Raw genomic sequence first — 22701 nt, forward strand, 5'->3', positions numbered from 1 at the left:
CACTCGGGCCCTAGTGACAAGCATTAAGCATGGCAAAGTAGTAGCAACATCAATCTCAGAACATAGTGGATACTAGGGATCAATCCCCATCAAAACTAACTCGATTACATGATAGATCTCATCATACTCATCACCGCCCAGCGAGCCTACGAATAGATTACTCACGAACGACGAAGAGCTTCATGGAATTGGAGAGGGAAGAAGGTTGATGATGACGATGGCGACGATTTCCCCTCTCCGAAGCCCAAGACGGACTCCAGATCTGCCCTCGAGATGAAGAACATGTGGTGACGGCGGCTCCGAATCGCAAACGCGACGAAAACTTTTTTTTTCTGGGACGAAAGGGAACTTATAGAGCTGGAGTTGGGGGTGGCACAGCCGTGTGGGCCCCACAAGCCTGCCCACCGCCACCAGGGGTGGTGGCGGAGCCAGGGCTTGTGGCCCACTGGCCCACCCCCTCAGGTGGAACTTGGCGCAGTTATTTTTTATATTTTCCATAAATGATCTCCGTAGATTTTCAGGACGTTTGGAGAACTTTGATTTCTGCACAAAAATAACACCAAGGCAATTCTGCTGAAAACAGTGTCAGTCCAAGTTAGTTCCATTCAAATCATGCAAATTAGAGTCCAAAACAAGGGCAAAAGAGTTTGGAAAAGTAGATACGATGGAGACGTATCACTGATCAGCTTGATCAGGAACCGTGAGTGAACTAGATTATTCGATAATATTCGATCTGTATTAGCTAGCGATGTTATACGATAATATTTTAGATGTATTAGTGATAATACTCAAGTTGTATTCGAGATTATATTCAATAATATTCGATGATACATTAAGTGGATTATTCGATGTATTAGTAATATTATATATATGATGATCTTGCTAGCTAAAGTGAATACTAAATTATTTCATCTTTCTTCTCGATTAATTAAGCTATGGATGCTATCAAAAATATAGGTAGACGTAGGTCAATTCATGAGCCCCGACGATCGCCGGAGGAGTCCCCGACGAACGCCGGTGAGGAGTCCTCGACGATCGCTGGAGGAGTCCCCGATGATCGCCAGTGAGGAGTCCCCGACGATCGCCGGAGGAGTCCCCGATGATCGCCGAAGGAGTCCCCCACGATTGCTGGTGAGGAGTCCCCGACGATCGCCGGAGGAGTCCCCGACGATCGCCGAAGGAGTCCCCCATGATTGCTGGTGAGGAGTCCTTGACGATCGCCGGTGAGGAGTCCCAGACGATCGCCGATGAGGAATCCCCGACGATCGCCGAAAGAGTCCCCGATGATCGTCAGAGGAGTCCCCGACGATCGCCGGTGAGGAGTAATATTATTTCATTTTTGGTGAAAAGTTTATTAAATAGTTTTAGAAGTTTATTTAAATGTAGTGTATTTCAATGTAGTTGACTTCATTGCAATTAATCCATAAACACATGAAATGCCTCAGGAAAATTATTGGGAGTGTGAACTCTGCGGCTACTATCGGGGTGTGTGCAACACGCCTCACCTGCGAGACGACAAATTCTTCACCATCAAGCTTGATGAGACTTTTGATGTTTGTACGGTATGCAACGATGACAAGTGTTTTTTCGTAATTAAGCATGACTTCTGTTTCTTTGCTTCAACGTGTAATTTCTGTTTTATACAATTCGACTAGTTCCTCCCGTGCCATGCAAGAAGGTATGTCTCGGAGAGCCTCGGTTTTGAAGAACAGGAGAGCATGGAGACGAGGAGAGCTAACCTTAGTACTAAACATGGTCACACATTTCTGGTCAAAGTAATGAATGAAGTTAATAACACAAAATTAGGGTGCTCAAATTGGCAAGCTCTAGCCAAGGCATATGGATTTCGGGAGGATATGGAAATAACCTTCGATCTTCGTCCTGAAGATCATATTAAAGGTAATATCGACATTTGGGTGGATGTCGATATGCTTCGAGTTTTACTTCCATGTGAGTTTCTCAACCATATTTGTCAAGTAATTTGCATTCTACATTTCAAAATAGTCGGTGTTCATCCATACTAAATTTGTTAATTTATAACTTACAGCTTATTTCCTTTCTTCGAACGAAACACAGAACATAGTTGACACGACACACTATACTTATGGATCACATCTAACTTCGGAGGAGAAGGATGTTCTTCTCACCTTTGTTATTGGTGTCCTGTTTGGTAGGGACAACTTCCCGTACAATATGGGACCTGACATAAATTATACTTCATACATGACACTAGTGCATAGGTTGAGGGCTGATCACATTCGTGCAAATATTTTGGTAAGAGTTGTTAATTAAGTACACTACTATTGCATAAATGGTGTTGATTACATTGCTAACTAGGCTACTATTATGTTCTTCAACAGAAACTATCAAATGATGTTGTGCCTTCGTTGATGCATGACAAAGGTCATATGACAATTAAAAGCCCTATGAGGGTTCAGTTCGATTTTCCATACTCGACTGAGCGCAAATCACAAGGACGACTCCAAATTGAAGCATGGAGAGAAATAAAGAAGGATCGCAAGCCACAAGTTGGAGACCGTTGGATTTCTCTGCTTCATCACAGAGACATAGGTGTTATTTTGTTTTATGACATTTTACCTAGGAGAGAGGACTAAGTCCTATGAGAGAGAAGTTTTCTCGTTTATACTTGGCATGGTCGATTAGGATGATGATTATTATGATGTTTTTCTGTTTTATGAGTGTCGTGGGTATAAGCCTGACAGTAGATGTGTAGGGTACGAATGAGATGGGCAGAGTCCTAGCTACGGCGAGGTTGTATGAGTTCAGGCCCCTCAGCGGTGGAGGTAACAGCCCTACGTCTCAGTGCTCTCGGAGCTTGTTGTCGAGTGGAATATGGAATACAATGATTTTCTAACCCCTCTACCAGTGGGGGAGGGCGGCTTATATAGAGTGCGCTGCCCTCCACAACGGTTCCGGTACAGGGGTGGAGTAGTGGGGATTGAATGTGTACGTTACATGTAACGTATGCTCTAAATGCCAATAAATGCACCCGGAAACGTACGGCCGTTTCCCTCCAGAGAGGTTACGATGTACCGAGTGTAGCCAGTCGGTTAGCTTGGTATCCTCCGAATGCTAGTCTCCGACTGGATGATTGAGGACCTGTTACCGACTGGATGATGGGGACTCCTTAGTTCAGTCGGGACTGAATAAGGGCCTTGTTCTTTGTGAGGGGTAGTCCTTGGGTAGGACATACATGGCAGGCCTATGACCCTACCCTAGGACCATGACCCCATCATTAGTCCCCGAATGGATTGGGATTGAAACGACGAAGCGATGCTTGAAGTTTGGATCCGACTGGAACAGATTTGGCTTGGGCGTTGCATGCCTCGATCCATTTTATCTTTTCTGACCAACGATCCGAGTGGAAGTACTCGCGAAACATACTGTCGGAAGCCGAGTGCTTCTGCGGCATCTTTTGACGCGACCGGTCAACTGACAGCGGCGGATTTTCCGGGATCTTTAAATTTCGGTTTCCGCGCGTCCAGCGGGGATGACGCCGGAGCGCTCGGGTAGCGCCTGACGCCTCGATTCTCGCGCCTTCAACTCCTCCACTGATATCGCCGCGGCCGATCGGGCGGATAAGGTTTTGGGGCCACCCGCCAGTGACCCAGTCGGAACCCTATTTAAATCTCGGCGGCGAGACTTCTTCGTTACGCTCGCCGAATCTTTCGCTCTCGCCTGCTCCGTCTTCCTCGCCGCCTCCAGCGCTCCTACACTCCTTCCTTCTCCTTCCTCCCGAGGGTTCGCCGTCACCTCCATGACCAAGGGTCAGACCAGCAAGATGGAGGCGAGGAAGAAGAAGGGCAAGGCGGCGGCGCCTGCTCAGCGGCGGCAGCTGCCGCTGCCGGCGGGGTGGATTCAGGGCGACTTCCTCCCCTCCACGGTGACGGAGGGGGATCTTCTGCAGCTGGTGGAGCACGGAATGATCGTGCATAAGTCCTGGAGGCTGCCGGCGGAGGACGAGGTCGAGCCAGCGCCTCGAGAGGGGGAGCGCGTCCTGCTGCTCAGCCATGTCCACCGAGGTTTTTCTTTGCCCCCGCATCCTTTCTTCAAGGGCATCATGAATTACTTCGGGGCCCAACTTCACCATTTTCCTCCGAATGCCATCGCCCATCTTTCTGCCTTTATAGTTTTGTGCGAGTGTTTCATCGGCTGCCCTCCCCATTGGGGTTTGTTCAAACACATCTTTTCCGCCAGATCCCAAACTATCAAACGACTTAGCCAGTCGGATGATAAGACGCATCTCCTCCAGCTCTGCTGGGGTTTAGGTTTTCAGAAAAAGAGTCGGAGTAGTTATCCTGCTCTTCAGTTAAGTGAGTCGGTCAGGAACTGGCAGTCGACATGGTTCTATTGCCAGGATATCGCGTGTCCGAATGCGTCGACTGGGCTGCCTCCTTTTAGTTTAGATCGGCCCGCTCCGCCTAAGCAGCTCGCGCTCTCGAAGGCGGAGAAGATCGACATTCAGCCCTTGGTTGAGGCACTCGTGGACGTCGTCAGGAGGGGGGTCACCGGCATAGACTTGCTGGAGGTCTTCCTTGGTCGGCGGATCCAGCCTCTGCAGGCTCGTGACCATGCCATGTGGCATTACACGGGGCCCGAAGACTCCACTCGGACCAACGTGGTGGGCGTGACTGAGGAGAGGGTGACCTCGTGGGTGCTCCAAATCACGGGCCCCTGTGAGAATCCCAAAGGATCTCGGCGAGTGAAGCCTTAAGGCGCGGGATCATCCTTCACCGAATCAGGTGAGTGACACTTGTCGAGTGCACTGAACTGTCTTAATTCTTGTCGCTTGTCTATATCTCTGTGTGATGTCTGACGTCGCCGACTGAATTTTATGCAGGAGTGGACCAACTGGTTTTCTCCCGTCTCGAACGGGAACCTGGCCGAGGAGGAGGAAGGCAGCCAGGAGGGCAGCGTGGAGAGCGCTGAATATGTCTCCGACAGCGGAGAATCGGAGGAAGAGACCAGCGAGGAAGAGGAGGAAGACGAAGAGCAGGACTTTCCGCCTCCGCAAACAGAGCATCGGACCAAGCGCCGACACGAGCCTGTCGTTCCCTCGGCCCCTCCAGCATCTTCGAGTGCTCCGCCTACTGCCCCGGTGGTCCCGAGTGCTCGGAGCACCAAAAGGGCCAGGGATGCTACCGCTGAGCCTGCGGGTCAGTCTTCCAAGGCAGCCAAACTGAGTGGGTCCAAACCTCGGAAGGCTCTGCCGCGGATGAGGGTTGCCGTCCCCGTCACCTCCACATAAGCGTATCGATCCTCTAATTTCTTCTGATATCCGAGTGAATTCTTGTTCATTGGTCGAATGGATTTTACTCGACAGAGTCGCTACCTCTGCCACCTCTCTGGCGCGCCAAGAAGACGGCCCCATGGACACGGACAACGTCGTCTCGTCCCAGCCAGGTGCGTTGTAGTGACTCCGAGTGTTTTATTCTATCATAGGTTCTGCCTCTTTCTTTTTCTGAGACCTCGTGTCATTCGGCCCGTCAGGGGCGATTTGCCTGGACGAGGGGGACCAGAGGAGAGCCGACCCAGCTGTGGAGCCTGTTCTTGAGGCTGCTCCTCCTGCTGCCGCTCTCGCCGCCGACGTGCTGCCGACTGAGGCGCCGCCACAGACTGAACCAGTGCTGGTAGTTGAGGTGCCGACTGGAGCGGACCTCGGGATGCCTCAGGAGCTTCCGACGATGCCAGGCTCTTCGAATGACGAGTTCAACATCCAGCGTCTCCCGGAGGAGCAGGTGGGAGCGGCCAAGGGAGCCATGGTGCAGGTGGAGCTGATGGCTGGGGAGGCCAAGAGGGCCTACGACTCCGTCACGTCCTTGTACCAGCGGAGCCTGGAGCTGCGGGATGATATCCGAGTAAGTGGGCTAGTAAGTATTTACTTTTCTCTTGTAACCCACTGGGTGTTTTTGAATAGCATCTGTCGTTCGCAATGGGTTCACTCTGAGTGAACCCAGTGGGTGTAGTCCCCGAGACTTCTGTCAAGTGCTTGCACCGGCAGTTGTCTTTATACATATTGTCTTTGCTTTGGTCAGGTCTGTAAATAACGTGACCGAGTGCGCGTAGTTGTGGCACTCGGAGTGCACTTACTGTAAGAGTCCCCGAGAGTAATTTGTACTCAGGTCGGGTAGTATTGGCCTCGTAGGCGTAGGTGATAACATGCATCTCAATAGGGCAGGCCTGCTTGAGCTGCATGCCAGTGGGGTCACTCTCAGTGAACCCACTGGGTGTAGTCCCCGAGACCGCTGTCGACTGCTTGCGTCGGCAGGGGTCTGAAGAACTTAGACTTTTAACTGTTGAACTTTCTGATTGTCCCTTTGTGCTTGGTGGCAGAAAACTTGTGAAATGGGGACGGCCTATGAGGCTCTCAGAGCGGAGAGGAACCAGTTCGCTGGTGAGCTTGATGCGGCTATGCTCGCAATGGCCGGCATGAAGGATGCTCTGGAGGGACGAGAGAAGTCCTTGGAGGAGGCGCGTGAAGCGAACAAGGTGTTGACTGAGGAAGTGGAAAAAATGAAGAAACAGAGGACTGCTCTCACGAATCAGATGGTCGTCCTGAATAAACGATGCACATCTCAGGAGAAGTATGTCAGCGACTGGGCTGGGCAGATGATGACGCGTCTGGCTGGTAAGTCTTATGTTTTGCCGAGTGCTTGTACTGTGTGCGTGACACTCGGCGTTTATTGTATGCTTGCCCTTTTGTTGCAGATTTTTGCGTTGATGCTGAAGCTGAAGCAGCGGACGTGGAGCGGTCCATTCGCGACAATGTGCCACTCGGCGAGGACGCCAATCGGGATCTCCTTCGGGCACATATCCGCGTAGGCAAAGTGGGTCCTTTCATCGGTCGACCGAGAGAAGTCGTCGGCCGAATCGAAAAGGAGCTTTGGCCGGAAGATGAGTCGCGGCAGGAGATGGAGAACTTGATGACCCGACTGGGGGAGATTCCCAACCGAGTGCAGTCGTGGAAGAAATCTGCAGCGCGTTGCGGTGCAGATGTTGCTCTGTCCTTGGTCCGAGTCCATTGCAAGGAGGTGCGTGAGGAGAAGCTGAAGACACTGAAGGTCGCCAACACGAAGAAACTTCGATTCGAAGACTTCATGGAGACGTTCCTTGAGAGTGCTACCCGCATCACCGACGGAATCGACTTGGACACCTTCGTGGAGCCCTCCAGTCCTGGCGCCGACCCAGATGACGCATAAGAAAACTTTATCCTCGGTATGCCGAGTTTTTATCTGTAAGGTATTTTGGCCACTGTTGTTGGCCGTCACATTCTTAGATCAGTGCGGGTAAGCTTGATCCGCACCGAGTGAACTATCTTTGCTGGAGCTTTGAATCGAATTTTTGCTCTTCTGTTGCAATGTTGATTCGAGTTTTTGTTTGGCGTTTCTTGGTGAAGCCAAAGGCAAACATTCGGAACATGTCATTTGTTTTGACATCTGCGTGAGCCTCATTGAGGGTCCGTGGAATTCCCTAAGTCTCCGAGTGTGACGTTAAGAGTACACTCGGAGAAGGTTAATACTTAGGCGATTCTTGATCGCAGCTAAGCTTCCCGAGTGTGACGTGTAGCGCACACTTGGAGAAGGTTAATACTTAGGCGATTCTGGATCGCAGCTAAGCCCCCGAGTGTGACGTGTAGCGCACACTCGGAGAAGGTTAATACTTAGGCGATTCTGGATCACGGCTAAGCCCCCGAGTGTGACGTGTAGCGCACACTCGGAGAAGGTTAATACTTAGACGATTCTGGATCGCAGCTAAGCCCCCGAGTGTGACGTGTAGCGCACACTCGGAGAAGGTTAATACCTAGGCGATTCTGGATTGCGGCTAAGCCCCCGAGTGTGACGTGTAGCGCACACTCGGAGAAGGTTAATACCTAGGCGATTCTGGATCGCGGCTAAGCCCCCGAGTGTGACGTGTAGCGCACACTCGGAGAAGGTTAATACTTAGGCGATTCTGGATCGCGGCTAAGCCCCCGAGTGTGACGTGTAGCGCACACTCGGAGAAGGTTAATACTTAGGCGATTCTGTATCGCGGCTAAGCCCCCCGAGTGTGACATGTAGCGCACACTCGGAGAAGGTTAATACTTAGGCGATTCTGGATCGCGGCTAAGCCCCCGAGTGTGACGTGTAGCGCACACTCGGAGAAGGTTAATACTTAGGCGATTCTGGATCGCGGCTAAGCCCCCGAGTGTGACGTGTAGAGCACACTCGGAGAAGGTTAATACTTAGGCGATTCTGGATCGCGACTAAGCCTCCGAGTGTGACGTGTAGCGCACACTCGGAGAAGGTTAATACTTAGGTGATTCTGGATCGCGGCTAAGCCCCCGAGTGTGATGTGTAGCACACACTTGGAGAAGGTTAATACTTAGGCGATTCTGGATCGCGGCTAAGCCCCCGAGTGTGACGTGTAGCGCACACTCGGAGAAGGTTAATACTTAGGCGATTCTGGATCGCGGCTAAGCCCCCGAGTGTGACGTGTAGCGCACACTCGGAGAAGGTTAATACTTAGGCGATTCTGGATCGCGGCTAAGCCCCCGAGTGTGACGTGTAGCGCACACTCGGAGAAGGTTAATACTTTGGCGATTCTGGATCACGGCTAAGCCCCCGAGTGTGACGTGTAGCGCACACTCGGAGAAGGTTAATACTTAGGCGATTCTGGATCGCGGCTAAGCCCCCGAGTGTGACGTGTAGTGCACACTCGGAGAAAGTTTAATACTTAGGCGATTCTGGATCGCAGCTAAGTTTTTTTTTTTGAGACCGGAGTCTGCGACCGCGGAAGAACTTTGAACCTACAGAAAACTCAATCTGCTTTATATTATTTCACCAATACTTGTTCTTTACATTGCTTCAGTCGACGGTCACGTGTAGAAGCGCTTCAGGAGATCTCCGTTCCAGGCACGCGGCTCGTCTGTCTCTCTCTCGATGTTGTAGAGTCTGTATGCTCCGTTGTTCAGCACCTTGGAGATGAGGAAGGGTCCTTCCCAGGCCGGGGCCAACTTGTGAGGTCTTTGCTGATCCACTCGGAGCACCAGGTCGCCTGCTTGGAATGTGCAACTTCTGACGTGGCGTGCATGAAAACGCCGCAGATTTTGTTGATAAATGGTCGAGCGAGTTAGTGCCATCTCGTGCTCCTCCTCCAGGAGATCCACTCCGTCTTGCCTTGCTTGTTCTGCTTCGGCTTCGGAGAAGAGTTCGACTCGTGGCGCATTGTGAAGCAAGTCACTCGGAAGGACCGCTTCTGCTCCATAAACGAGGAAGAATGGTGATCGCCCTGTAGATCTGTTCGGGGTTGTGCGAAGTCCCCAAAGCACTGAAGGTAGCTCGGTAACCCAAGCGCCAACGGCATGTCCTATCTCTCGCAGGAGTCGGGGCTTCAAACCTTGCAAAATAAGTCCGTTTGCTCGCTCTGCTTATCCATTGGACTGAGGATGCGCCACGGAAGCAAAATCCACTCGGATGCCTTGGCTTGTACAGAAACCTTTGAATCTGTCCGAGTCAAAGTTTGTCCCATTGTCCGTGATTATGCTGTGAGGTACACCGAATCTGAAGATGATGTCCCTGACAAACTTGACGGCTGTTGAGGCGTCGAGCTTCTTGATGGGCTTCGTTTCGATCCATTTCATGTCGACTGCCACCAACAGATGTGTGTATCCACCTTGACCTGTCTTGAATGGGCCGACTGTATCTAATCCCCACACTGCAAACGGCCACACAAGAGGGATCGTCTTCAACGCAGACGTCGGCTTGTGGGACTTGTTGGAGTAGAACTGGCAGCCCTCACATCGGTCAACCATATATTTAGCCATCTCGTTAGCCTGCAGCCAGAAGAAACCAGCTCTGAATGCCTTGGCGATGATTGCTCTCGAAGAAGCATGATGACCACAGGTTCCCGAGTGAATATCCTCCAGAATCAGCTGCCCCTCCTCTGGGGAGATGCATCGTTGAAGAACGCCTGAGATACTTTCTTTGTACAATTGGCCATCAATGACAGTGAATGACTTCGACCTGCGGACTATCTGTTTGGCCTGGACTTCGTCTTCTGGTAGTTCCTGCCTCAGAATGTATGCAACGATCGGCACAGTCCAATCGGGGATGACGGTAAGAATCTCCATGATCATATCAACCACAGCAGGAACATCGACTTCAGTCGGATCTGTAGAACTCTTTGGTTGTACCGGCTCCTCTGTGAAAGGATCTTCTTTGACCGAGGGGAGGTGGAGGTGCTCGAGGCAGACGTCACTCGGGACTGGTCTCCGAGTGGATCCGAGTTTTGCTAACTCATCAGCTGCTTGGTTCTTCAGTCTTGGAACATGGTGAAGTTCTAGACCTTCAAACTTCTTCTCAAGCTTCCTCACTGCATTGCAGTATGTAGTCATGGTGGGGTTTCTGATGTCCCACTCTTTCATCACTTGATTGACCACCAAATCCGAATCGCCGTAGACCATCAGGCGACGGACGCCGAGTGAGATGGCCATACGCAACCCGTAGAGGAGAGCTTCATACTCTGCCTCGTTGTTGGAGGAATCGAAGTGTATCTGTAGCACGTACTTGATCTTGTCGCCCTTTGGTGATATGATCACAACGCCAGCGCCGGAGCCATTCAACATCTTGGACCCATCGAAGAACATTGTCCAATGGGCCGAGCAGATGTGGGCCGGTTGCTGTTGTTCTACCCATTCTGCTATGAAGTCAGCCAGAGCTTGAGACTTAATAGCTTTCTTGGCCTCGAACTTGATATCGCAGTACAACATCTCCATCGCCCACTTCGCCACTCGGCCTGACGCATCTCGATTGTGGAGAATTTCCGACAATGGAGCATCAGAAACGACAGACACCGAGTGGTCTTGGAAATAATGGGCCACCTTCTTCGCAGTCATGTAAATTCCGTAGATAAGTTTTTGATAGTGGGGATACCTCTGCTTGGAAGGAGTCAGGACTTCGGAGATGTAGTACACTGGCCGCTGAACTTTGTATGCTTTGCCTTCTTCTTCTCGTTCGACTGTAAGAACAGTACCGACGACTTGATTTGTAGCCGCGATATACAAAAGAAGGGGCTCTTTACTGAGCGGAGCAGTAAGAACCGGCTGGGTGGAAAGTAGGACTTTAAGGTCGTCGAATGCGACTTGGGCTTCATCTGTCCACTCGAAAGTATCTGATTTCTTCATGAGTCGGTACAGAGGAAGTGCTTTTTCGCCGAGTCGACTAATGAACCTACTCAAAGCTGCTAGACAACCTGTGAGCCGTTGAACATCGTGTATTCTGACCGGCCTCTCCATTCGGACGATGGTCCCGATCTTTTCGGGGTTGACATCGATCCCTCGTTCAGAAACAAAGAAACCGAGTAACTTTCCGCTGGGAACGTCGAATGAACATTTGGCGGGGTTGAGCTTGATATCGTACCTACGAAGGTTGGCGAATGTTTCTGCCAAGTCAGTCAGCAGGTCGGAACCTTTGCGTGACTTGACTACGATATCATCCATATACGCCTCCACATTCCGACCGATCTGGTCGAGGAGACATTTTTGGATCATGCGCATAAAGGTAGCTCCTGCATTCTTCAGACCGAATGGCATAGTGATGTAGCAGAAGCACCCCAATGGGGTGATGAAGGCTGTTTTTAACTCATCGGGACCATACAGACGGATCTGATGATATCCCGAGTAGGCATCGAGAAATGACAGACGCTCGCAACCCGCAGTCGAATCGACAATTTGATCTATGCGGGGGAGCGGAAAATGGTCCTTCGGGCAGACCTTGTTGAGATGCTTGAAGTCGATGCACATTCGGAGTGACTTGTCCTTCTTGGGCACCATGACAACATTGGCGAGCCACTCGGAGTGGTGAACCTCGCGAATGAAGTTGGCTGCCAGCAGCTTGGCCACCTCTTCGCCTATTGCCTTCCTCTTGTGCGCGGCGGACCGGCGCAGGCGCTCTCGGACAGGCCGAGCCGAGGAATCCACGTGCAGTCGATGCTCAGCCAACTCCCTGGGTACACCTGGCATGTCAGAGGGTTTCCATGCGAAGATGTCCCAGTTCTCACGGAGGAATTAGGTGAGCTCGGCTTCCTATTTAGGATCGAGGGTGGTGGAGATGTTCGTCGGGGCAGCAGTGGCGTCCGTCGGGTGGATGCTGACCTTCTTCGTCTCTCCCGCCGACTGAAATTTAGACTCTGAAGCTGGCTTCTTCGAGCGCATCAGGTCGGCGGGGTCGATTGTTTTCTTGTACTCGTCCAGCTCGAGGACGGCCATCTGCTGGTCGACGATTCTTGATCCCTGCTGCAAACACTCTTCAGCCCGCTGCCGATTGCCTGTGATGGTGATCACACCTTTCGGGCCTGGCATCTTCAGCTTCAGGTACACGTAACATGGACGGGCCATGAAGCGCGCATACGCTGGGCGACCCAGAATTGCGTGATAAGCGCTCTGGAAGTCAACCACTTCGAATGTCAGCTTTTCCTTGCGGAAGTTCTTGTCGGAGCCGAAAACGACGTCCAACGCGATCTGGCCGAGTGACTTGGCCTTCCGTCCAGGGACGACTCCGTGGAACTGCATGTTGCTCTCGCTGAGTTTGGACATCGGGATGCCCATCCCCTTGAGTGTGTCGGCGTACATGATGTTCAAGCCGCTGCCGCCATCCATGAGGACTTTACGCAGTCGGACTCCTTCTACCACCGGGTCGACGACCAGAGCCTGTATTCCCGGGGTGGGTACATGTGCCGGATGATCCGACTGGTCGAAGGTGATCGCAGTCTGAGACCATGTGAGGAACTTGGGGTTGGTAGGGGTGGCCATGTTCACCTCTCTGTTCACCAGCTTCAGTCGGCTCTTGCTCTCGACGTCAGCAAAGATCATCAGGGTTGCATGGACTTGGGGGAACGGATCCTCCTTATCCTCCTCATCCTATTCATGGTCCTTCTCACTCGGTTGCCCTTCGCTGAACCCCTGGATCAGGAGGCGACATTGTCGAGTGGTATGCTTCGCATATATGGGGTTGCCTTCTTCATCCATCTTCGTATGAACCGGACATGGCTGGTCCAGGATGGGGTTATTGAACTGTTTCTTCTTGGGGGTGAACTGAGCCTTCCCTTTACCCTTGAACTTGGCATTGGTTACGGCTGCAGCCTCCGCTTGCGGAGCGGTCGGAGCTTTCTGCTTCTGCTTCCGAGTGTTGCCCCCATCGCCATCAGCGACTGTTTTGTGCTTGCCGCTTTGGATGCGGTCCTCTTCTTCGCCATTTGCGTAACGTGTTGCTATCTCCATCATCTTGCTCATGGAGATGTCGCCTGTTCGGCCGAACTTCAGGTACAGATCCCTGTACCGCACGCCTGCCTTAAAGGCGCAGACTGCCTGATGTTCAGTGACGTTCTCCACCGTGTGATAGAGAGTTGTCCAGCGCTGGATGAAGTCACGCAGGGGCTCATTCTGCTTCTGGACGCAGTGCTGGAGCTCCACAAGGCCAGCAGGGCGTTTGCACGTCCCTTCGAAGGTCCTGATGAACACTCGGGCCAGATCTGCCCAACTGTAGATGCTTGAGGGGGCCAACTGGTTCAGCCACGCTCGCGCCGAGCCGTCGAGCATCAGAGGGAGGTGCTTCATGGCGACATGGTCGTCCCCTCCTCCGATCTGGACTGCCACTCGGTAGTCATCCAGCCACGTTTCTGGCTTGGACTCTCCTGTGAACTTGCTAATTCCCGTTGCCAATCGGAAGTTGGGAGGGATGTCAGCCGAACGGATGGCTCGACTGAAACACTCGGGACCAGAAACGGTGGCCCTGCTTCCACTCGGACGGTCGATATCGCGACCATCGCGGTGGGCCCGACCACTGTCGACCCTCCGCTGGGCGATATGCCCTCTTGCGTCGGGCCTTGGGTCATAAGTGTCACCGACTGAACGCCGATCATCATGATGTCGGGACCCATAGGGCTCACCCCACGGAGGGGTGCGTGAGCGGCGGCGATCTTCATGAATCATGGAACGGCTGCCTCCCTTATGGCGCTGATGGGAACCAGGACTGTGAACCGACCGATGCATATTCGCATGGACGGAACTATTACAGATCCGGTTGTGTGACTGGGAGACCGCCGAATTCTGCTGCTGCGCCGTGTGCAACAGGGCTCGGATCTGCTCGATCCCTCTACCAGCCTCTGAATCAGTCGGCTGGAGGGAATCAGCTATCTTGGCAGCTGCAGCCAAGTTGAGGAGGGGTGTGCGAAACAGCTCCACGTTGCTCCGCCGAGTGTGCCGACTAGCAGAACGGCGAGGTGGACGGCGCGCACCGGATGCTTCACCGACCTCGCGCTCGCTTCGGCCAGCTTGACGGGGATCTTCATGGGAGTTGGCCATGTGGACTTCTGCTGCGGGCCCGTGACCCGCATACTCGGAAGGAAACTCAGTCGGAACCGAGTCCGAGTGCTGGGACGGCGGGGCAACCACAACGGACTCAAGAACTGCCACTTGTGAAGATGCGTTCTGGCGCGCCTGGGCGTGTTGCACCCAACGCTGGAGCCGCGGACGGCGGGAACGCTTGACGCGGCGCGTGAAGGCGGTGTAGGTCGACACCGGAGCCGACTGCTGGAGAAGAAGAATGCCGCGGGCGCCGGCGCGGAAGTGCGTTGCCCCGCGACGGGAAGTGCCTCGACGTCGAGGGGCGCATCCCGAAGCCACGCCGAATCGTCGACGATGAAGGAGAGAGCGCCGAAGAAGATCTGGTGACCCATGCTCGAATCTCCACCGGACGACATGACGAAAGGAAGTAGTCGCAAACTCGCCGGAAGTCGCTTAGACGCCTACCCCACGGTGGGCGCCAACTTCGTGGGTATAAGCCTGACAGTAGATGTGTAGGGTACGAATGAGATGGGCAGAGTCCTAGCTACGACGAGGTTGTATGAGTTCAGGCCCCTCAGCGGTGGAGGTAACAGCCCTACGTCTCAGTGCTCTCGGAGCTTGTTGTCGAGTGGAATATGGAATACAATGATTTTCTAACCCCTCTACCAGTGGGGGAGGGCGGCTTATATAGAGTGCGCTGCCCTCCACAACGGTTCCGGTACAGGGGTGGAGTAGTGGGGATTGAATGTGTACGTTACAGGTAACGTATGCTCTAAATGCCAATAAATGCACCTGGAAACGTACGGCCGTTTCCCTCCAGAGAGGTTACGATGTACCGAGTGTAGCCAGTCGGTTAGCTTGGTATCCTCCGAATGCTAGTCTCCGACTGGATGATTGAGGACCTGTTACCGACTGGATGATGGGGACTCCTTAGTTCAGTCGGGACTGACTAAGGGCCTTGTTCTTTGTGAGGGGTAGTCCTTGGGTAGGACATACATGGCAGGCCTATGACCCTACCCTAGGACCATGACCCCATCAGTGAGGTTATAACTTGGTATGATTAAGATGATGATGAGTTGTTAGATGAGTAAGATGATGATGAGTCATATGACATAATATTTGATTAAAGTGGATGGATGCAAGTGATCGATATATGAAACCCCTAAACCCCTGCTTTAAAAAAACCTAACGTCTTGCAGCTGCTGACGCCTGGCTACCTTTTAGTACCGATTGGTGTTACCAACCGGAACTAAAGGTCCTCGCCCCCCAGCGCGCGCTGCCAGCCACGTGGGAGGGCATTAGTCCCGGGTCGTGGTCAACCGGGACTAGGGGGCTTTAGTCCCAAGTTATTAGTCCCGGTTGGTGACCCGGGACTAAAGGCCCTTACCAACCGGGACTAATGCCCGTTTTTCCACTAGTGTGAGTAGCAATCAGCAGAACATGAAGTGCCCCATTCATATATTTTAACAAAAACACTGTAATTAAAGACTAAAAATGTTGTACGGTGCAACTTGTACATGAATATGTTATGCTTTTCTAAGTATTTAATTCCTTCACGTATGAACCATGTTTACAAAAAACGGCTAAAAATGGGGATCTAGGGTTAGAGAGTTGGTGAGAGGAAATTGTGTATTTATAGGACTCAATAAAACAATGTCGCGGTCTAGGGGATGATCCACTTCCAACAGTATAAATAACTAATAAAGGAATCCATCTTCTGCGTTTGCAATCTAGAAAAGCTGAAAATGCAAGGGTAAAAAAAGAAATGTTAAGGAAGAGCTTACCGCGATCTAATCTAGAAGAAATGCCGAAACCAGCAGAGAAGGGCTCGCTGCCGAGATCAGTAGTAGAGAACGGGCGCGGCGGTGGGGGACATGACAGAGTAGAGGATGAGGTGGACGATGGTTGCTCCATGGAATGGCCGGGAGGAGGAGGAAGAGAGAAGAGAGGACCGTGCGGTAAATGATCGGGATGCGGGTGGTCGGGGGTAAAGACAAGGGGTAAAAAGAGTGGGGCCAACTATTTGACGGGACATAATCTCTAATACCGACGGGGCATGTTCAAATATGTTGATATACACACGCGTGGGCCATCCAGGATCACGAATCGCAAACAACAACGATGGTGGATGGAGCACTGGTACATATCGGCTCCAGTAAAAAGAGGTTTGCGACACACACTATCTCAGTTTGCGACAGGACGATTAGATTGTCAATCATACTCCTTCAAGTGACCTTGACATTTGAAAATGTTGTTTTTCAAGCTTCTAACTTTCAAGCCCCACATATATACAAAGCTTTGTTCGGAACTCATGAAGTTCTTCGAGCTATCACTTGGACTTGGCAAACAGAAGGACTTACTAAGAACAAAGGGAAAAGACAAATAGAAAAGAAATAAGGTAACAGTTTGAGGAATGTAAAAAGAACGAAAGACGATGAAGAGCGAGCATAAGGAAGGGACCATATGACAGGAAAGTCAAGATTGCATCAAATGGTAGATCACATCAACGAGCGAAAAAGAAGGTGAACAGAAACGATGGATAAAAACCGGAACAGAATAGAAGGACACATTGAAGACACTATGGAAGAAGGAAAGAACATACAGAAGAGCGACATACAAGAACAGATACAGTAAGTATTAGTACCAATATATTGCCTCATATTCGATTCTTGGCTCTGACAGTTTTTTGAGCAATATATTTAGATGGGGATCCTCTCCCCTCGAGTGACCGTTCAAAAAACAGCATAACTATTTTTCATCCAGTATTAGTGGCAATAAGTTTCCGGATCACGGCACAGATCGATGGCTACAAACGTTTCCGCGTGTACGTGCCCTTGCAAAATTTTGGATGTCTGACTAATGCATTCAGTTCAATACAAGGTGCCACTGGATGCAACATTCAATCGCAAATCCTCAAACCAGTGGAGCCTACGTTGATCAGCCGACGCTATATCAAGTTTTACTGGAGCATCAAGAAAAACACGCTCGCACTCCGAACACCATGGTCGTCCTCTTTTACTCGGTCAAAAACATGCTACACGTACGTAAATTTACAAGGGTTTTACAGACAGATGGATTTTAATTGAGGGTTAAGAAGGATAAGGCTCACTCCTTAAAAATCAGGGAAAAAAAGATTAGTTAGGAAGAAAGGATTCCTAGTTAGCGCGTAACCATATATAATTCTTTGTATGTTTAGCGTTTTTGTATATACTAGTACAAATGCCCGTGTGTTGCACGGGTGAAAAAATTGTAAAACATGTTTCGTACATTGTATGCGCTATTCGATATACAGTTTCGATAAACATTACTAATAAGGTTATACTATTATCGCTTTTGAAGCGTGAATTCTGAACTTAAAGAGTACTGGTGCATAGAATAGTCTATTAATTAGTTTTAAAAATAATTAATACAATTTTGAAATTATAATTTTTTTATTAGAATTGAAACACGTTTATATCACAATATTTTAAAATTTTGTGATCAACATTAAATGTTTTTTAAAGTGGAATATTTCTGGGAATTTCGAGAATTTTTAACAAAGTATGATCATATTTAAAAGCATGAAGAATTTGAAACACTTCTTACCTTGAAAAGCACACACCCTTGGTGTCTGCAATTAGAAAAAGGATTGTTGATGTCCATATCATGCAGTATAAAGTTGAGAAAGTTGTAGGATATCTTTTGATGGCGCTTCCTTTACCTTAACCATGAGCCACACCAAAATAATGAAACCGACCACCAGGAACCTTGAATAAGACGTGTTGAACAAAGTCATCAGCCTGGCCAAAATCATAAACCTGACCACCAGGGACCCTGAATATCAGGGATGTCTCTCCCTTGGTGTCCACCGCAGCTATGCAATCATGATATTCAAGGTCAAGGGTATGAAAAAACAGAAGGCCATCGAGAAAGACTGCGGCGGCGGAGTCCCGAGTAGCTCTGTTCCATCTCTTCTCCTTGTAAATCCACTCTCTGGGCAGCATACAGCAGCCACTCCGACTGGTCTCTCTCGGCGTGCTTGCCCTTTCCCTTGTCCAGACGAGCCCTTCGCACGGCTTGTTGGATCTGCCGCTCGTGCTCTTTAAGGATCTCTTCCATGTTTACCCCGGGAGGCATCAATGGTCCTGAGTACTGGATTCTGTTCTTCCTTGTGCCATTCACCTGAATGAATATATAGTGGAGAAATTATGAGCATAACTGACTGAAGGTAATATATAGACGGGAAATTATCAGCACATTACTTTCCGAACATCCGCTCCGAAGTCTAGACCCAATAAGAACCAACCAGAAATGCTAACATATAGATTTTTCAGTATTTATTGAAACTGATCCCGGCTCTTAAGGGCTAGGTCATGTTTGCATTGCTCTCTATAAATGTTAGGAATTAAAACCAACTGGAGCTAATTAAAACAATTAAGTAACTCACCCCTGCAGGCTCCTTATCTCCCACCACTTCATCCTTCCGATGGGAAGATGACGGTCTTTCTTGGAATTGATGTGATTGCGACCATTTGGATTTGTCAGACTGGTCAGCAGCAGCGAGTTGACTGTACCTTGAACTCGACCGATGCTTTATTAAATACTGTTTCCTGGCACTGTCCCCAAGGTTAGACAACTTACCAGTATTGCCTCGCTGCCCAGTTGCAGTAGATGGGTTAGACATCTCGGCAGCAGTAATCTGAGAGGTGCAGAATCTCTGGGCGTTTGGATCTGTGCCACTTGATCGACCCAAAGTGGAGGATGAACTACCAGCATTCATCAAAGGAACAAGGCGAGCATGACCATTGTCTACTACCAGAGTATCCATTGGAAAGCCGGTAACAGCATCCTCCTTTGGAGTGAACTTGTTACTACTGCTTTTAGGATTAACCGGAACTCGCCGTTGCTGCAAAGCCATGAAAAAGAGAGATTTGAGTAATATGAAACAGTGAACTGTTTATATTTTACAGCATGGCATCAAAATTAGTTGTCATATTCAATATAGTTGCCTCTGGAGGTGGAAACAATGTGTGTGCATTACAGATTGATTGCTGCATGGTTAGTTGGTTACAATAAAACAACTGTATAAATTAAGTTCCAAACAAATAGAGAAGCAATTGCATTGCATCACGATAATGGATCATGCATATAATGCATTCACCGAACTGCTAGCATCAGCTATTGAATGGCATGTTTCAAAGCTCAAAAGTGCAGACTGTGGCACCAGAAAAAAAATCCCTCAGGAGACCCTTGGTATGACAATTATCAGACTATACTAAGATCGGATTAATTCTGCAATACCTATGATTCGTTAGTGCCATTTTGTGCTGCAAGTTGCTTCGTGCGTCCAGTTTCAGATTCATGCCCTTTGGCTGCAGCTGTTTCACTCTTTTGTTATCCCTATATGCAGTTGCCACTCTGCTCCTTTTCCATCCACCTTGCATCGCCGGGTCGAAGCCCAGAGACGTGGTGGCGACCTCGCTGCTGTCCTTGTCGGAGTTTGGCAACGCAACCCACTTGTCGGTGGCGGGGTTGCACACGACGTAACGGAACGCGCCGACCCCGTGGGAGACGTGGTAGCAGCGGCAGAGGAGGAGGCCGTTGCCGGAGTCGAGCAGTTATGGATGAATACCTCGGAGAGATCAGCCAGTCGCTTGTCTGCAATTTTAAACGTGAATAAGCTGGGCACCGCCGGAATAATCGAGTGACCGTGTTGGGCAGCAAATGAGTAACCCTGCAAGTAAGAGAAAATGTAAGTGAGGAAGCTTATGGTGCCTAATGTGATGACCACCGCAAGCATCTATTCACATACCTGCTGGCTGCTGCCTGTAGCAACCAAGACATAATTAACGCTGATGTAATCAACAAAATCAAGAGCACGCTTCTCAACTTTGACAACAAACTTCCCGTTGGCGTCGATGGATGCACCGGACACTGATTTACCAGCCCACAGGGAAACTTCAAAAGGAACTCATCAAACTAACTTTGTACAAATAGAAGGAGCTTTAGCTTTCTGTTATGTGTTATAAATAGAAGCAGTTAACAAAAAAATAAAGAAATGCAGAAAGACAAATGTCAAATAATCTTTTTGTGCTCAAAGGCCAATATATAATGTAACTTCATCATCAACAATTCTCATTTACTTATTATGTTGTATCATCCATCTGTTGCACATCAATAAAATCAAATGAGTTCACAAGTATCTAAACATGTAATAATGTCTCACCTCGGCAGTGTTAAAACTGGGAAGCAAAGAATGTGCTTCCGATGACAAAGTTTCGTTCACTAAACTTCTCATGTGCTTTAAGCTGCTGATAAGATTTGCAGCAATGTTTTCTATATCATGCTCTGCCTTTGTGAAAAGTCAACAACTTTCTCCGTGTCCAAAAGAACAGATGAATTTCTCAGCTGAGATGGGGATTCTGTTGACTTGACAACTCCTTTGCTTGTAAAGGAGCTAGAAGTTCTGCTCTTAAGTTTCCTGTCTGTGGTTAACATAGATCGGTCTTCAAGATTGATCTTTGTCTCTGAAATCAGAAATGGTAACATGAACCATAAGAAACACTGTAATAGTTAACTACTCTGCTAAAAAACACTACATGTAGCATAGATTGCTTACTCGGTCTTTGGACTCCACACAAATCAATACCAGTCCAAGCATTGCAAAACTTCTGCTGACAAGTTGGTGACATAATCTGCAAAAAAAAGATAGTGTAAAAGATAAGAAACTCGTTTACGTGTGTATGTACGTCTGTCTGACAGGGGAAGCGGGGTACGACCGACGACGACGGGGTGACGATGGCGGGAGGTGGCGCGACGGCTAGCGGCGTCGCGGAGCACCGCGTCGTGACGCCCGCGCCTCCCGCCGCCGGAAAGGCCGCGACGTCGGAGAGGCGGCTCGTCCGCTTCGTCCGCTTGGTGGTGCTGGTGGAGCGGGCGGGGCACGCGCTCGGCACGCCCGCCTTCACATGGGCCACCGTCGTGCTGCTCGGCGGCTACCCGACGGTGCTGGGCTCGAGCCGCCGCATCGCCCCCAGCCGCTCGAGCCGCCGCGTTGATCCGATCCAGATGCTGCGCGAGTGGTTTGCGGGTTGAATAGGCAAAACTGCAGGGGTGTTTGTGTAAGTTGTGACTTAAAATTAGACTGCGAGTTTATTAACAGAAAACGGAAGGGCCTTTTTGCAAAAATGTCATGACGGACGACCAGAAACCCTATTTGCTTTATTATTATTTTATATATATATATATATATATATATATATATATATATATATATATATATATATATATAATAATAAAGCGGCTATTGCTTCCGTCGGAAAACCCACCACGTCATTTTTATAAAAAATAACCTGTAATTTTTGTTATTCAACCCGCGCTTCAATTTTTCATTATGCTGAAATTAACAATGGACGGGTTGATTTTTCAACAAAATAAGATAGGACTAACTACATTAGTTAGTTAGCTTATTGTTTTAATAAATCAAAATAATTATAAAAGAATTAAAAGCGTGTGATATTTTTTCTCCCGTTGCAACGCACGGGCTATTTTGCTAGTATATATATACTAGTACAAATGCCCGTGCGTTGCATCGGGCGAAGAAAGTGGCACAACCAGCTTTATATTGCATTGTGTACCATTTTAATAGACATCAATAATAAGGTAAAACTGATTATTGTTTTTTGTATAATCAAGTTTGGACGTGAAGAAGCCAACTTAGCATTCTTCATCAGATGCAATAGCAGTTTTGCATGGAATAGTTTGTCAATGATTTTTTTGGGCTTTTCTGGTAAACATGAAAATTTCCTTAGTTCTAATAAAAGTTTAGGTTTGGCTTTGGCCGACTGTGTGCGACGCATGGTCGCTGGTTTGACACATTTATATTTTGTTTTTCTTTAATATTCACAGTGTACTGCATAATACATCGATCATAGAGGCGGAAAAGAGTTGAATGACAACTCACCTACGGGCCTCTCGTGTGAGAATTAAAAACATAGAGGTCTTTTCTGCACAAAAACAGGTCGCACGCCCTCCTCTTCGTGTTCCGATCACTGATAGCGAGGCCCGCGCCACGGTAGCATGTCAAGTCAGCGTCGATTTCGTATCCAAATACGATTTGCACTGTATTTGTATGTCCGAACCAAAATTTTGCACTAGTGAGATGTATGCCACAAGTTCTAGCATGAAAATAACCGCTTGCCCCTAAGTTAGGCATCACCGATGTAATTGACTCGTTGCCATAACCACTCCCATACATATCTTTCTGATCATTCGGTTCTTTGCGTTTTGCACAAATGTTTTCTTTAAGTAGCATGAACAGGGAGCATGTTATTTCCTTGGTCCGTCGCCATCGTAATTCTATTGCTCATAGCCTTACCCAG

The 22701-nt window shown here is 49.4% G+C and overlaps 1 protein-coding gene across 8 annotated transcripts; it reads right to left on the reverse strand.

The window, feature by feature from the left end:
- Positions 1–551: 551 nt before the first annotated feature.
- On the reverse strand, positions 552–21186 carry LOC123399927 (chondroitinase-AC-like). 8 transcript variants are annotated; one of them, XR_006610454.1, is made up of 9 exons: positions 21100–21174; positions 20940–21015; positions 20547–20847; positions 20133–20278; positions 19622–20054; positions 18768–19226; positions 18042–18502; positions 17927–17951; positions 552–570 (listed from the first exon to the last, which is right to left on the reverse strand). XR_006610454.1 is itself a non-coding variant. In XM_045094314.1 (7 exons), the coding sequence occupies exons 6-7, from the start codon at positions 19146–19148 to the stop codon at positions 18218–18220; spliced, it is 666 nt and encodes a 221-aa protein (XP_044950249.1). In that variant the 5' UTR covers positions 19149–19226; positions 19622–20054; positions 20133–20278; positions 20547–20847; positions 20940–21015; positions 21104–21186; the 3' UTR covers positions 15732–18217. The 8 variants fall into 8 exon arrangements, 6 of the variants coding, with proteins under 6 accessions (XP_044950249.1, XP_044950253.1, XP_044950248.1 ...); XR_006610453.1 differs by lacking the exon at positions 552–570 and having other exon boundaries at positions 15732–17951; XM_045094314.1 differs by lacking the exon at positions 552–570 and having other exon boundaries at positions 15732–18502; positions 21104–21186.
- Positions 21187–22701: the final 1515 nt, after the last annotated feature.

The sequence above is a fragment of the Hordeum vulgare genome, chromosome 5H (assembly GCF_904849725.1).
Source record: "Hordeum vulgare subsp. vulgare chromosome 5H, MorexV3_pseudomolecules_assembly, whole genome shotgun sequence".
NCBI lineage: Eukaryota > Viridiplantae > Streptophyta > Magnoliopsida > Poales > Poaceae > Hordeum > Hordeum vulgare.

Bases quoted from the DNA above. Each gene is read 5' to 3' on its own strand.
- LOC123399927 (XM_045094314.1), bottom strand. From the start codon at position 19,148: ATGGATACTCTGGTAGTAGACAATGGTCATGCTCGCCTTGTTCCTTTG. The intron at 18,503-18,767 runs GTGAGTTACTTA...ATATTCATTCAG, and splicing joins GAGATAAGGAGCCTGCAGGG to GTGAATGGCACAAGGAAGAA.